Source organism: Chlorocebus sabaeus, chromosome 7, assembly GCF_047675955.1.
Source record: "Chlorocebus sabaeus isolate Y175 chromosome 7, mChlSab1.0.hap1, whole genome shotgun sequence".
Taxonomy (NCBI): domain Eukaryota; kingdom Metazoa; phylum Chordata; class Mammalia; order Primates; family Cercopithecidae; genus Chlorocebus; species Chlorocebus sabaeus.
The window spans coordinates 95,832,854-95,848,455 of NC_132910.1; the positions used below are offsets into that span (position 1 = coordinate 95,832,854).

The following is a 15,602-nucleotide window of genomic DNA, read 5'->3' on the forward strand; positions in this document are numbered from 1 at the left end:
ATATATGAGTAGCTGTGCTTCCCTCACAGCATTCCCAAACAAGCTCTCAAGATTTTGGAGAGCAGAAGAGAGGCAGCAGCCATTTTATTTTTACACTGAAGATAAGCAGGCGCTTTTATAGATCACATACAATGTCACTATCTACTGCTTCACACCACTGTCATGGGGCAGGAACCAGGACTACAACTGACACTCATTCCCTTAGATCTTCCTGCAGGCTCTCTAACTCCTAGGTTAGGTGAATGTTTAGCTCTAAGAAAAAAGGTATCAACTTCTTCTGCAGGACACTCGTCACAAGATTGGAGGCAGTGAGCATGGATGATTCCAGTTCATCTTCATGGGTTCCAGCCTGTGCTCATAGGTTCCAGATCGTTCTTGCTCTCCACCACTTTACATAAATCTTCACTTTCAACTTCCTGCCCTATGGACTTCAAGCTCATCTGTTTACATCAGATGTGAAAACTACAGTCTTACAGAATTTATTTAATCAACTTCTACTTGGGAAACGTAGAATCCTTGTAGTAAATCCCTTACTATACAACCCTGGTTTCCCTCAATGCTCTCTGCTTTTCTGAGGAACCTTCCACTGACAGCAGATGAGCTGGAAGTCCAGGAGGGATGTTACCGGGAAAAAAATTTGGAACTGGGAGTTATGGGTTGCTGTTTCAAGAAAGAGTTTATAGATCTGTCAGAAAATTTACAGACATGTTGGTAACCAACATTTTAAAAGTTAAGAAACAAAGGAAGTAAGTATTAATTCCAGGAAAACAAAATAACGCCTAAAAAAATGTAAGCATTAGGACATGATATGATTCAGGCATAAAAACACTTATGTGATTATAATAATGAAAACATGCATAATGATTTCAGCAAATACCACAAAAACCTACACTAGTAAAATGAAGATAAGCAAAGTAGATGAGAGAAGCAATGGGATTAGAGAGCTAAATCCTGATGTGTTATAGCAGATATGATTAGATCACAGCTTTAAATATAGATATGTACACTTTATTTAGAATTGTACACATCTAATACAGGTATCTATGTACATGCATTTAGAAATATGAAAGTAAATATTTCTACAGTTTTTTAACAAAAAATGGCTAACAGAGCTAACAGGATTGCTCCCAAGGAATGAGGCAAGAGTGTGGGGCAGGGTGAGAAGTATGATTGTTGCAAGTGCTACTGCAAGTATTTCACGCTATTTTTTTTTTAAGAGATGGGGTCTAGCTAGGTTGTCCAAGCTGGCCTTGAACTCCAAGGCTCAAACAATCCTTCTGCCTCACCTCCCAAGTAGCTGGTACTATAAGCACATGCCATCATACCCAGCTCCTTCACACTTAACCAACATATATGTTTTACTGTAGTAAAAAGAAACATTAAATTATGAAAATTCAAAGCTAGTATAATTGAAAATAAAAAAACTATGACTTAGTGAGTTAGCAAAACAAAAAAGAAAGGCAGAAACTTAACAATATCAAGTCTCAAGCACTCAATGCTGAGGTACATATTCACAGGTGGTAAAACTATAAGGACAATCAAGAAAGTTATCATAAAAAGGTAGGATCATAGTTTTCCCTAAAGGGTAGGGGAAGGTTTGTGACAGGAACTGAGATACTCATAATGTTCTATTTCTTATACCAAACAGATATGTGTGTGTGTGTGTGTGTGTGTGCGCGTACCTGTGTGCATGCATGCATGTGTGTTTTATGGACTTTGGAGAACAGGGAGACACTAAGGACACAACAGAAACTCCAGAACACAGTTGCGGAGTTCCTCATGCTATCCATGAGATTTAGTTTTTACCAAGTCCTTCATACTCCAGGTAACATCACGATTTGCTCATGTGAGCTCTAAAATAAATAAACATATTGAAATGTATCTTTTATCTTAGAACAAAAATGAAACAGAATCGTATGTATGGCAGGTATGAGAAAATCTTATCAAATATATAGAAATTTACACTGTTCACATGTATGAGTAATTTTTTTTTTTTTTTTTTTTTTTTTTTTTTTTTGAGGCGGAGTCTCGCTCTGTCACCCAGGCTGGAGTGCAGTGGCCGGATCTCAACTCACTGCAAGCCCCGCCTCCGTGGGTTCACGCCATTCTCCTGCCTCAGCCTCCCGAGTAGCTGGGACTACAGGCGCCCGCCACCTCGCCCGGCTAGTTTTTTGTATTTTTTAGTAGAGACGGGGTTTCACCGTGTTAGCCAGGATGGTCTCGATCTCCTGACCTCGTGATCCGCCCGACTCGGCCTCCCAAAGTGCTGGGATTACAGGCTTGAGCCACCGCGCCCGGCCATGTATGAGTAATTTTTAAGGTACAGCAAATTAAAAAGTACACTATCATTCTATTACCATAATTTTTAAAATGTTTTATTATGCTGAGATTATAGGCATGAGTCACTGCACCCAGCCCTACCACCATAAATTTTAACAGTAAATAAATATTGAAAACAAAGAAAGGTTAAAACTAGCCTTTAAGTAAACATGTCAGAAATATATCTAAGAAAACAGGCTATTTGATATCATGCCACTGGATTATAACCCACTGAGAAACAGGTGGGAGAATCATAAATTTAAAATGCCAAACAGTCACTATAAAATACTTTTTATATAAGTCATTTAACTATTAAGTAAACAATTGCTTATTTAAAAATCCAGATAAAGGCGAGACACAATGACTCACACCTATAATCCCATGTCTTTGGGAGACCAAGGCAGGCGGATCCTGGAGTCCAGGAGTTTCAGAACAGCCTGGCCAATATGGCAAAACCCTGTCTCTACAAAAACCACAAAAATTAGCAGGGCATGGTAGCATGCCAGTAGTCTCAGCTGCTCAGGAGGCTGCGGCAGGAGGATCGATTGAACCTAGAAGGTCTAGGTCCCAGTGAACCATGATTGCGCTACTGTACTCGAGCATGGGCAATAGAGCAAGACCCTGTCCCAAAAAAAAAAAAATTCCAGTTGAAGCAGAAAGATACATGGAGACCAAGTTACCTTTTAAACAACAGATAACAATGAAGCCTTAAAAAGGCCATTTTACAACTGGGCCTGGTGGTTCACGCCAGTAATCTCAACATTTTGGGAGGTGGAAGGGGGAGGATAGATAGCTTGAGGCCAGGAGTTCCAGACTAGCCTGGGCAACATAGTGAGACCCTATCTCTACAAAACAAAAATAAAAGTAAATAAATAAAAGGTCATTTCAGAATCAAGCTGCTTTCAAAAGGACTACTAAAAAGCTAACTAAGGTAGGGCATGGTGGTTCATGCCTATAATTCTTGCACTTTGGGAGGTCAAGGTGGGTGGATCGCCTGAGGTCAGGAGTTTGAGACCAGCCTGGGCAACATGGCAAAACCCTGTCTCTACCAAAGATACAAAAATTAGCCAGGCATGGTGGTACACACCTGTAATCCCAGCTACTCAGGAGACTGAGGCAGTAGAATTGCTTGAACCCAGGAGACGGAGGTTGCAGAGAGCTGAGATCGTGCCACTGCACTCCAGTCTGGATGACAGAGTGAGACTTCATCTCAAAGAAAAAAAAAGAAAAAAAAGTTAAGGCAGCCAGGCGCCATGGCTCATGCTTTGGGAGGCTGAAGCAGGACGATCATTTGAGGTCAGGAGTTCGAGACCAGCCTAACATGATGAAACCCTGTCTCTACTAAACATAGTAAAAATTAGCTGGGTGTGGTGGTGAACACCTGTAATCTCAGCTACTCAAGAGGCTGAGGCGGGAGAATTGCTTTAACCTGGGAGGCCGAGGTTGCAGTGAGCAGAGATCACACCACTGCACTCCAGCCTGGGTGACAGAGTAAGACTCTGTCTCAAAAAAACAACAACAACAACAACAACAACAACAAAAAACCTACTAAGGCAAAACCTATAAGAAGCAGGCAACAAATTCAACAGATACTTTTGATCAAGAGACATCACTTTCTAGAGAGAAAAATAGGTCATATGCAAAGCATCAGAAATCAAAAGTGGCATTGTATTTCTCAACATTTACGATGAAAATAATGAGGCAATGGAAAATGTGTTTAAAATTCTAAGGAAAATTATTTTCAAACTAGAATTCCACAGCTAAGTGATTCTTACTTCAAGGTTGTCACAATCCTATGTAGGTAATGAATCAGATGCAGAATTCTGACTTCAATATAATCTAAATATGCTTTGTGGAAATGTGGAATTCTGAAAGAGATTGGGAAGAAAAGTAGTGTGAATTATATAGGAGTGGATTAAAGGGACATCATTAAGGCTGACTCCATTCAAGTTTTTTTGCTTTATGATTTTGCCTTTCCTATGAGATAATAATAAATAACAATTAACATTTTGGAAGTACTTATTCTTTGGCAGGCACAGTTGTAAGAACTATAGATGTATTGATTTTTTTTCCAGCCTTGCAATAGCCCTATGAGGTACACCTTTTTTTGTTTGTTTGTTTGTTTGAAACAGAGTCTCGCTCTGTCACCAAGCTGGAGTTCTGTGGCTTGATCTTGGCTCACTGCAACCTCCGCCTCCCAGATTCAAGCAATTCTCCTGCCTTAGCCTCCCGAATAGCTGAGTAGCTGGGACTACAGGCACACACCACCACATCCAGCTAATTTTTGTATTTTTTAGTAGAGACGGGGTTTCACCATGTTGGCCAGGATGGTCTCAACCTCTTGACCTCAGGATCCGCCTGCCACAACCTCCCAAAGTACAGGCATGAGCCACCGCACCCGGCCAAGGTACATTCTTTTTATCTTCATTTTAGATACTAGATATCTGAGGCTAACATTCCAAGGTTCATGGTTATACGGCAGAGCAAGAATTCAAACCCCAGCAGATGACTCCAAAGCCCATGCTCTTGGAGCTTTAACAACCCAAAGAAATAAATAGTTAGAGGTAGTGAAAACTCTTAATTTCATGAGATTATATAGGAAAGCAAACTTTTGTATGCTTTTGTTTTGGTGGAGGGGGGGGCGAGTTTTTTTTTGAGACGCAGTTTTGCTCTTCATGCCCAGGCTGGAGTGCAATGGTACGATCTTGGCTCACCACAACCTCTGCCTTCTGGGTTCAAGTGATTCTCCTGCCTCAGTCTCCCAAGTAGCTAGTATTACAGGCCTGTGCCACCACACCTGGCTAATTTTGTATTGTTAATAGAGACGGGGTTTCTCCATGTTGGTCAGGCTGGTCTTGAACTCCTGACCTCAGGTGATCCATCCACCTTGGCCTCCCAAAGTTCTAGGATTACAAGCGTGGGCCACCGTGCCTAGTCTATTATATGCTTTTAAGACCTATAAAAACATAACAAATTTTAATGGCTTTGCTCCTTTCAGCTACCATTCACTGAGCTGCTACTATGTTTCAGGTACTTAAAACATTTGTTGTAATCATCCCAACATCATATCTCTAATTTATAGCTAATTTATAAGTAACAAGTTCATAGAGAGGTTATACAATCTGCCCATGGGTCACCTAGCTAGGGACCTAGCCAGCCAGGATTTGAAAGTAATTATCCCGCAAAATCCTGAACATCACCAAAGCAATAACCTTAAAGTATATATGCCTAGAACAAAAATAAAAGAACATATTCTAAGATGAGTACAAGTCAGTAAGTATCGACAACTCAAAAAGCCATAATTCTATATATGCTATAAAGAGATGTGGAACTTTGAAGGGGATTGAGAAGGAAGAAACTAATTCAACTGGGTGAAAGTCTCATAATACTTATTGTTTTATTATTAGTTAATATGCATAGAAATAATGCATGACAATGGGAACAAATAAAGTTCTTACTACAGATCTAGGTAGAGGTAAAAATTCAATATATACCTCCAGGCAGATTAAACAAACAGCTGAAGTAGCTCCCCAACCCAATGACCCACAAACACTTTGCTTGTAAGATCTATAACTTCCATTGGTCCTGTAATTCACATATAACAGATTTTACTTATAGAAGTATAAAAATTAGCCAAAAACCCACCTCATAATTTACTTTCAGAAGTGTTTAGCTAAATCTAGAACACCTGTCTAACAAGGGTTAAGGTGAAATTTTACAAAATGAATATTTTGGAGTCAGAAGTAACAAATTTTATTTTACATGAATTTTTAAAATACTGAACTAACTCTATTACTTACGGCTTAGATATCATGAAGTTTGACTTCATCTTGATGTGAATTACCATCATTTTGAGAAAAATGTTAACTTGTTTCCAAAAACTATAATCATTGATAACTGAGGAGAAAAAGCAAAGACGTTTTTTGTTCTATTCACAAGTACCAACAAACAGCCCAGTGTGGAAATGGCAGTATGCCAGGTTGCCCTGTGAAGAATTAGGCTTTGTGGCAATCAAGAAACTCAGACATCTTAGGCCCCTAGAAAACTAACATGTTAAGGACTTGGTGCTTTCACTTCCCCTTCTAGAAGGCATATGCAAGATATGTCTTGCTTAGATGACAATCTTTTCCATATACTGAATTCAATGAGAGAATAAGACAACTAATAAGAAGCAAATTGAGGAGCAAGCATCATTGTCTACTGGATCTAGTGATTAAAATTTAATAAATGGTCCCAGATATATAGCAATTTTATCCTAAATAACCAGAAGAAACAATAATTAAAAGATTTGTACAACAATTATGAAATGTAAACGAGCATTTGAATTTTGATCAAGAAACTCAGAGTGAAATTCAGAGAACAAACCTGAAATTGTATCTTTAGAAAAGATAGTCAAAATGGTAAAAACCCAGTTTCAGATATGTATATTTATTCCTTTATTAACTTCTACATAGAAAGTTAAAAACAAACAAACAAAAAAAAGAGTTGAATAATTCCAATAAACCTTAAGGGACATTGTGGACCACAACATCCATTTTACCAAATTTAAACTTGAAGTTCCCTATTACCTGGTAAATAATTTTTTCTTTTGATGTTGTATGAATCTCAATGAAGGCTGAGACTGCCAACACACTAGACTACATTTCACAAGTTTGCTGCCTGTATCTAACGTGATACTCAGCAGCATAAGAGTAAAAGTAAATGAAGTGAAACAGGATCAAACATTAAAAATTATTCTAAGCGTCCATAAATTCACTTCCTGAACATTCCTTGATTACGTAGGGTCAGTTGAAAAACTTGACTAACTCAAAACAATATTATCAAGAAGCCAACGTACTTAAGATTCTGAATTCCAAGTGAAATACAGGACATTTATGATATTTTCAGATGTATAATCTAGCCAAGATATACTTTACTTTATAAATAAAATAGATTTTAAAGGGCAAACATCAATATTTAAATCAATCCTTCTTCACATATATCTTTGACAAAATTTCTCACCTTCAATACTTTCTAATTTCATTTTTTCATTTTTTATTGTATATAAATACACAAGACTTTTCTCTACTTTTTGATGTGCCAATAACATTAGTGCAACATACAGCCATGACAACTTATCCTATAAACAGAATCCCTCACAAACTGAAAAATGTAAGAACCAACAAATGTTTCACTACACTCAGAAAACACAGAGTCTTTATTCCAAGAGGAACTTTCAGTAAAAAAATGATGTGTGAACAGCAGACACTGATGTTCACACAAGCATACTGCAGACAACCCAGCAGGCGGTTTTCTGTTTTTTTTGGATTATGCTCTGGAGGTGCTGGCACAATGGAATTTCAATACCATAACTGCTTATTTCTCTGTATATCTTTAAAATAACAGGTAAAGGAAAAAAAAAAAAAAAAAAAACAAAGTGTTTTTAATTCTTCTTTTCAAACGATGTAATTTATAACCATTACACAAATAGAGAAGCAGCACAAAAGAGGGGAAAAAAAGAAATAAAGTAACGTTCCAAAGGTTCAGTTTACAAGGACCTCACACAAAGTTTTTTTTTCTCTGCAACTCTTACTAGAAACAGTATTATTTGCTAAAAATGCACTAGCTGCCAAGAGCTATGGTCCATCTAAAGCAAAACGCTTAAGATGGAAACAGTGTTAATACAAAAAAAAGAGGCAGGATTCAGTATACAAATTTCTGTAAAATCTATTAAAAAATAAGATGAAGTTTTGATTTTGATACATTATTTTGACTAAAAAACAATTCTAATTATAGACAAAATACTAAAATACATAGCACTGTATTAAAACAATAAGTAATCAAATTTCAAACTTTCTAATTAATCCTTTTTTTGTAAGTTATTGGGAATTCAACACTAGTCTTGGTTCACATGATAGAACAATGGGAAAATTTTCCGAATGGTTGAACACTAACCCTGACAAGTGTGGAGAGCCAACTACAATACATTATATGGTAGCATAACCTGCCACCCACGTTGCTGAGAGAACAGCTTTCAAACACATGCACTGAGCTGTAAAACCGCAAAATCCCTTATTACACATTGTCTTTCTTACTTTAGGTGAAATATACCATCAATTCTTTCCATTATAAATCTTTTTTTATTACTATTTTTGAAGTCCTTTTACAATTTGATTGTTGTTTTCTGACAAAGTAAAAGATGCCTTTTACAAAAAGAAAATGCAACAGGAAAGTTATCACCCTCCTACAGTATTACAAATGAAGGCTGATATCTGCTGCACAATTTTCCATAGATTAACTGGAGGATCCATATTACCTAAAATGAGTTTCCAGATAAAATTCTTTTTTTTTTTCCTTTGAAAACCAAACCCTTATACTAGAGTTCACCAAGTTTCTTAAAGCATTTGAAAATATTTGCTTTCTTTAATAAAAGTTGACATATTGCTTTGGGAAGTTCTTTAATACATAATTTTGATCATTACCAAAAAAAAAAAAAGAGAGAAAAATAAATTGTCAAAATTTGTTAGAAAATAAATATTCTTTCTCTCTATGTTTCTTCTCAACATTTTCCCCTTTCCTCCTGCACCAGCACAAATACAAACCTATATTAAAAAAAAAAAAAATAGATTCAAGGAGATAAAGTTGCCCTTGACAGTATTTGCCTTATATTGATAATACACGTAAATGAAGAAAGACTGCAGAATGGCAGGTACACATCATACTCATTATAAAAACATATATGTGTTTAACAAAAAATACATTCTTACCTTTCAGAAAAGAGCTCACTGCAACAATGACTATCAAATCTAACAAAAGGGCTTGCGATACAGAACAAAAAGCGTAAAAAAATGAAAAATTTAAAGACAGTACTTTTTAGAGATTCAAGGAGGTTAAAATCATTTCAGAACATGTGTGTTTCTCTCTAACATTTTGCCTGATTAATTTCCCTCCAAAATTCTCCTTCTTATCTTTTGCATTTTCTTCAACCCAACTCCCACCCACCATGACCCACCTCCACCCACAGTCTGCTAACTGAATCATAGCATTCCAGGACAGTTACAGGACATAACAGTTTCTTCTGGGGTTTTCATTCGCAATGTTGTTTGCAAAGAGAATTTTATTTGTAAGTGTTCTATTATACTGACAGGGTCAATTAGTCTTGTGAACTATCAGTCTTTCTGCCTGATAGCTTGGTGGATCATTCAAGTGGGTACTGTTCATAACCTATAACTGAGCGCAGTCAATTAACCTCAGAAACATGACAATACTGGCTATCTAATGGGCTTTTTACTTTATCTTAATAACACACTATAATTATATTACACTATAGTAATATAATTTCCCCAAAATTGATGGTATGTTATTTAATATAAATTACATTTTCCCCAAATTGAAATGATTTGTAAATTATGCTACATAAGTTACACAGAGTAATTTTCATTTTATAGAAGTTCACCATAAACATTTTGGAGTTTTTATAAAAACAATAATCAGTTATTGTGCTGATTATTTATATGCTTATATGTTTATATAACTAAATAAAAGTATGAGATTTCTCCCAAGATGCAGAAAGCACTAATACTCTCCAAATGCCAATGTAAAAACAAATTTGCATTTTACTTCAAATATTCAAAAAAGGCTTAAAGTTGTAAAATATTATTTATCTTTTAAAAAACACACCCAAAAAGAGAACTTGCATTAACTCAGTGTTTACTATGTAACCCGGTAATGTGAATAAGTACTTTGCAAACTTTATCCTACTTAATTCTTTCAGGAATCCAATAAGACAGACATTGTTCACCTATTCTATGTATGTTTACCTATTCTATGAAACTGAGGCTTCAAAAGAGCCAAATATATCTCCAAGATTCACACAGCTAGTAAGTGGCAAAAATAAGATCTGAAACCAGATCTGTCTACTTAGCCAAACTGTGGTCCTTCAACATTACTTAGCCTAAAAAAAATATGAGAAAATTCCTTGGTCATCTCCCCATGTCATCTTATAAAACTGGATCACAGAATACTGCCAAGTTCCAAAGCCATTCTACAAAAGAATATCCAAGTGTTAATGATCAACAACTTGAAGGAGATTAATGAAGGAGTAAAAGATTACTATGAGAGTAAAAGATTACTAAGATACAATACTCCAGTTTTTTTCATATCACTTCTAACCCAAATGCACTCTCACATATATGAATGCATATATGATCTTCTACACACATGCTTGCACCCACAAGTACCTGCTCACATACACACATACTCATCTAAACTGTCACGCATCAATACTCCTGATTTCCAAGGCTAAAGTATTGTCTGTCCATTATGTCAGACCACAAAGAAGTAAAAAGTTATCTTAACGCCATGGGTATCAAGGTATCAATTTATTTGCAAAGAAGAATTTTAACATAAGTTGAATAATTTTTTCATATTGTAATTTAAAAAAAAACTATCTGACCTAATGAGCCAACTTAACATATGTTCTAGCAAAAATTATATTATGATTATCTATGCTTTTGCTTTATAAATTTTCAAACATAACTACTTTGTTCAATTGTTGGGCCAAACTGCCCTAAAAGCAAATGCCTGTTACAGGAGCGCACCCTGAGCACTCCTAAATATCCATTACTACTCTCAAATCCTCTGCCTTCACATTAGCTACAGTGACTTTCAGGGCTTCATTCACTGCTTAATGGAAAAGTTTGCAAAAATATTTGTGTAATTAAGATAGACAGCGCTTTCTTGAAAATATTGGCTTGGCTAAAAGTCATGGCAGTTAAGACGTACATAAATAACTTCTAAAATGCCCATTTATACCCCCTACTCTATAAATTTGTTCCTGTAAATATTGTATTTCTTTTTAAAAATACATCCTGCAGAGAAAGTATAAGGGCTAAGAAGTAAAATTCAAAGTCATCCATATTATAAAGTCAGCTTTGTTTACTTTTTAAAATATATCAAGATAAATTCCATAAGCACAAAAAATTTCAAGAACGGAGAACAAAATCAAAGGAAGTATCCATGTTAGTAAAATCATTACCTTAGAAAATACCTAATATTTAGACAAAATGGATAAAGATGTGCTCCAGTATGTGAAGTTATTAGCTAAATACTAGGAAGCTTAAAATTGCTAAACTCTTGCTTTACATATGCCACAAAAAATAATGCCACTGATGCTGTAGTTTCAAAGGATTAAATCTGTATATCTACTCCAATGCCAAGGGAAATTTCATTAAAATAATTTTTTTAAAAAACCTAAATAACCTACATAGGTTGTTCTCTCTGTCCAGTTGCAACAGAGTAAACGCTGACACTGAAATGCCAAATATCAACATTTAAAAAACACTTCATGCTTAGATCTGACAGTAAGGAATTGAATCCAAGACTACCTATCCATCCTCTATAACTTGAGCATGTCTTAATATACATAAGACACATTTATCTAGCACTTTCCAACCGTGTACAGTCATGTACGAGTAAGGATAAAGCAAGCAGCCATTACAAAGCTAACGGAGAAAAGTACTACGGAAGGGCATAGACTTATATTGACTACAAATCTATATATATGAGGTTCATGGTAGATGTTTTTACACAGGTTATCTAATTTTCACAACCACCCAAACAAGACAGGCATTGTAATTTTCATTTTTTAAAGTAAATAAACAGAGGCTCAGAAAAAACAGAGAAACTGTACTCTCTCTGAAAGAAATGATAATACCAAGATTCCAACTCTGATCTGACAGGCTCCAAACCCCATGATTAAAGCAGCATGTGGCAAAGACAATCTAGAAACATGTTCCTTCATTTGGCTTATGTCTCACCCTTCTGTCCTACTCTGAAAACAATATTTAAAACCCAGATTGCAGGTTATGAAACAGACTGGGTTTTTCCGTCTGTAAGCCAAGGTTAGAGAACTCTGCGTTCAATGTCAAGTACAAGATGACTCTGGGGGACTATCAGCAAGTTTCAAATGACTATAACTTCAGGTTAAATGGAGTTCAGTGAATCATGATAATTCCATGCTACTGATAATCCTGAACCTGATTAACAGAAAAGTTTCAAATTTGAATTCCATATCTGCCTTAGACAATTCCCTCTCAACACAAGGCAACTCTTCATTCAAAATAAGTTTCTTAAAGTCAGGAACACTTCTCAATGCCTTTCATTAAATTTCCTCAGAGAAATGATAAAATTTTTAAATTGATAAAGCTATTGTTCAACTAGATTTTACAAACTGGCTGACAACTCTGACTCAACTTTTACCCTTGTATTACCTTAAATGTGTAGTGGCTACCTAAATACTAAGGTAGAACAGTGAAAGCAGAAAGAGATTTCTTCTCATTCCTCAGTCTCTCTTTATTCCCTAAAGTACCTTCCTTATCATTCTTAGCCAGAGCTCATACCTTTGGGCTATGATAACAGGCAAATTAGGATTGCCCTATATTCCCCAAAGCTATATTACATTCCCTTTGGTCATTATTATCTTCTCTAAGATCACATGCTGATATCAGAAAGTAGGCTGCTAGAGCAGAATCAATTTTAGAAGTAATCTGCCTTGGACTCTTTTCCTCAGTAAAGCTAACAGAGATGCCCCTCCACTATCTTTAAAATAAATATCAAAGGCCACTGCAGAAATAAATTGCACAAATATTAACTGAGCATCTATGTGGTAGGTACTCAGCCACACAGGTGATCAAGACAGATAATGTCCTTGTGCTAATGAAAGCCATCAAACATCTGTGGGCCCTGAAAAGAAATATGCCATAAAATGACAAAATAAATGACTGAGGCCAAGATTAGTGTATAGAAATATACACAATTGTTACCACATGGGTCACAAATTTGGTTCTAAGCTTCCTGACAGTCAACACGAAGTGGGTATCATTACTGGTTCTGACACAGTATAGAGATTCTTCTACTTACAGATTCATTTCCAAAGGGTCATCATTAAGTCTACTTAATCTCATGTGTCAATTTCTAACTATAGAAGCAACTACTAATACCATCTATTGGTAGTTGACAGAGCTGACATATTTCTCCCCAACCTCCCTCAATATAGGTCATGGATACTAAGAAGAAATTCTATGAAAACAATTTTATAAAACAATGCTGCCAAAGAATAATATTCAAAATTGCTAAAGAACATGTTTTTCAAGAAGCTCCAATTTAAAAAAAAAAAAAAAGGAAATTCAACCACTGGAGGAATAGTCCAAAGATATAGAAATAATTGAAACTATCAGCCTCTCAGTTATTTCTTATGCAAGTTTTGTGTGTAATACCTCTTTGCTCTAATTTATTAATAGGAAAATAAAACTTTGAGATAAAGTTTTGAAGTTTTAGCAATTATGTCTAAAATAAGTACAGGCATATCCCAGATACATTGTGGGTTTGGTTCCAGACCACAGCAATAAAGTGAGTATCACAATAAAGTGAGTCAGTCATACAATGTTTTGGTTTCTCAGTGCATATATTATGCTTATACTCTACTGTAGTCTATTAAGTGTGCAATAGCATTATGTCTAAAGAATAATGTACGTATCCTCACAAAAAAAATTTTACTGCTAAAAATTGCTAACAATCCCTTGATTCTTCAGCAAGTTATAATTTTTTTGGAGGTAGAGGATCTCACTTAATGGTGATGGCTACTGACAGATTAAAGTGGTAGTTACTAAACTCTGAGGTGACTGAAGCAATTTCTTAAAATAACACAACGCTGAAGTTTACCTCATTTATTCAATATTCCTTTCATGAAAAATATCCTCTGTAGCATGCAATGCCATTTAACAGCATTTCGCTGACAGTAGAATTTCTTTAAAAATTAGAGTCAGTCTTCTCAAACTGTGCTACTACTGCTTTATCAACTAAGATGATGCAATATTCTAAATTCTTTGTTGTCATTTCAAGAATGCTCACAGCACCTTCACACACTAAAAACTACTTTCTTAGCTCATTCATCAGAAGCAGCTCTTCACCTGTTCAAGTTTTATAATGAGATTGCTGCAATTTGGTCACATCTTCAGGCTCCATTTTTGTTTTTTTGAGATAGGGTCTCTCTCTGTAGCCCATGCTGAAGTGCAATGGCATGATTATGGCTCACTGGAACCGCCGTCACCCGGGCTTAAGCAATCCTCCCACCTCAGCCTCCCAGGTAGCTGGGACTACAGATGTGCACCACCACACTCGATTAATTTTTTTGAATTTCTTTTGTAGAGATAGGGGTCTTGTTATATTGCCCAGGCTGGTCTTGAGCTCCTGGGATCAAGAGATTCTCCCACCCTAGCCTCCCAAAATGCTAGGAGTACAGGCGTGAGCCACCACACCTGACCTTCAGGCTCCCTTTCTAATTGTAGTTCTCTTGCTGTTTCCACTACATCTGCAGTTACTCCCTCCAATGAAGCCTTTAGACTCTCGAAGTTATCCATGAGGATTGGAATCAACTTCTTCCAAACTCCTGTTAATGTTCATATTTTGACCTTTTCACATAAATCACAAATATTCTCAGTAACATCTAGAATGGTAAGTTGTTTCCAGAAGATTTTCAATTTGCTTTGCCTAGATCCATCAGATCATTTGCCACTATTTATGGCAGCTAATGCCTTAAGAAATGTATTTCTTACATAATAAGACTTGGAAGTCAAAATTATTCCTTGCTCCATGGGCTGCAGAATACATGTTGTATTACCTCCTTGTACATCTCCATCAAAGCTCTTGGGCGACTATATGCATTGTCAGCGAGTGTAGTATTTTGAAATAAATCTTTTTCTCTGAGCAGTAGGTCTTTACAATGGGATTAAAATATTCAGGAAACCATGCTCTAAACAGATGCGCTGGCATTCAGGCTTTGTTCCTCCATTTAGAGCACACGGGCAGAATAAATTTAGCATAATTCTTAAGGGCCCTAGGATTTTTAGAATAGTGAGGGCTGCCTTCAACTTAAACTCACTAGCTGCATCAGCCCCTAACAAAAGAGCCAGCCTGTACTGTGAAGCTTTCAATCCAGGCATTGACTTCTCCTCTTCAGCTATGAAAGTCTTAGTTGGTATCTTGCAGTAGAAGGTTTTTTGTCCACATTGAAAATGTGTTGTTTTGTGTATCTACCCTCATCAACTATTTTAACCAGGTCTGCTGGGTAACTTGCTACAGCTCCTCCATCAGCACTTGCTGCTTCACCTGGTTCTTTTATGTTATGGAGACAGCTTCTTTCCTGAAACCTCATGAACCAACCTCGGCTAGTTTCAAACTTTTCTTCTGTAGCTTCTTCACCTCTCTCAGCCTTCCTAACATTGAAGAGAATTTGGGCCTTACTG

General features: G+C 36.2%; 1 protein-coding gene across 3 annotated transcripts in view; it reads right to left on the reverse strand.

Annotated features, from left to right (window-relative positions):
• ANAPC10 (anaphase promoting complex subunit 10) overlaps positions 1 to 15,602 on the reverse strand; it is a 135,187-nt gene that overhangs the window by 72,668 nt on the left and 46,917 nt on the right. The window contains exon 5 of one of the 3 annotated variants that reach the window (XM_073017655.1): positions 3,407 to 3,528. The exons of the other annotated variants lie outside the window; for them this stretch is intronic. Within the exon in view, the coding sequence (XP_072873756.1) occupies positions 3,407 to 3,528 (122 nt within the window). The remainder of the gene's footprint in view (positions 1 to 3,406; positions 3,529 to 15,602) is intronic. 3 annotated transcript variants of the gene reach the window in all.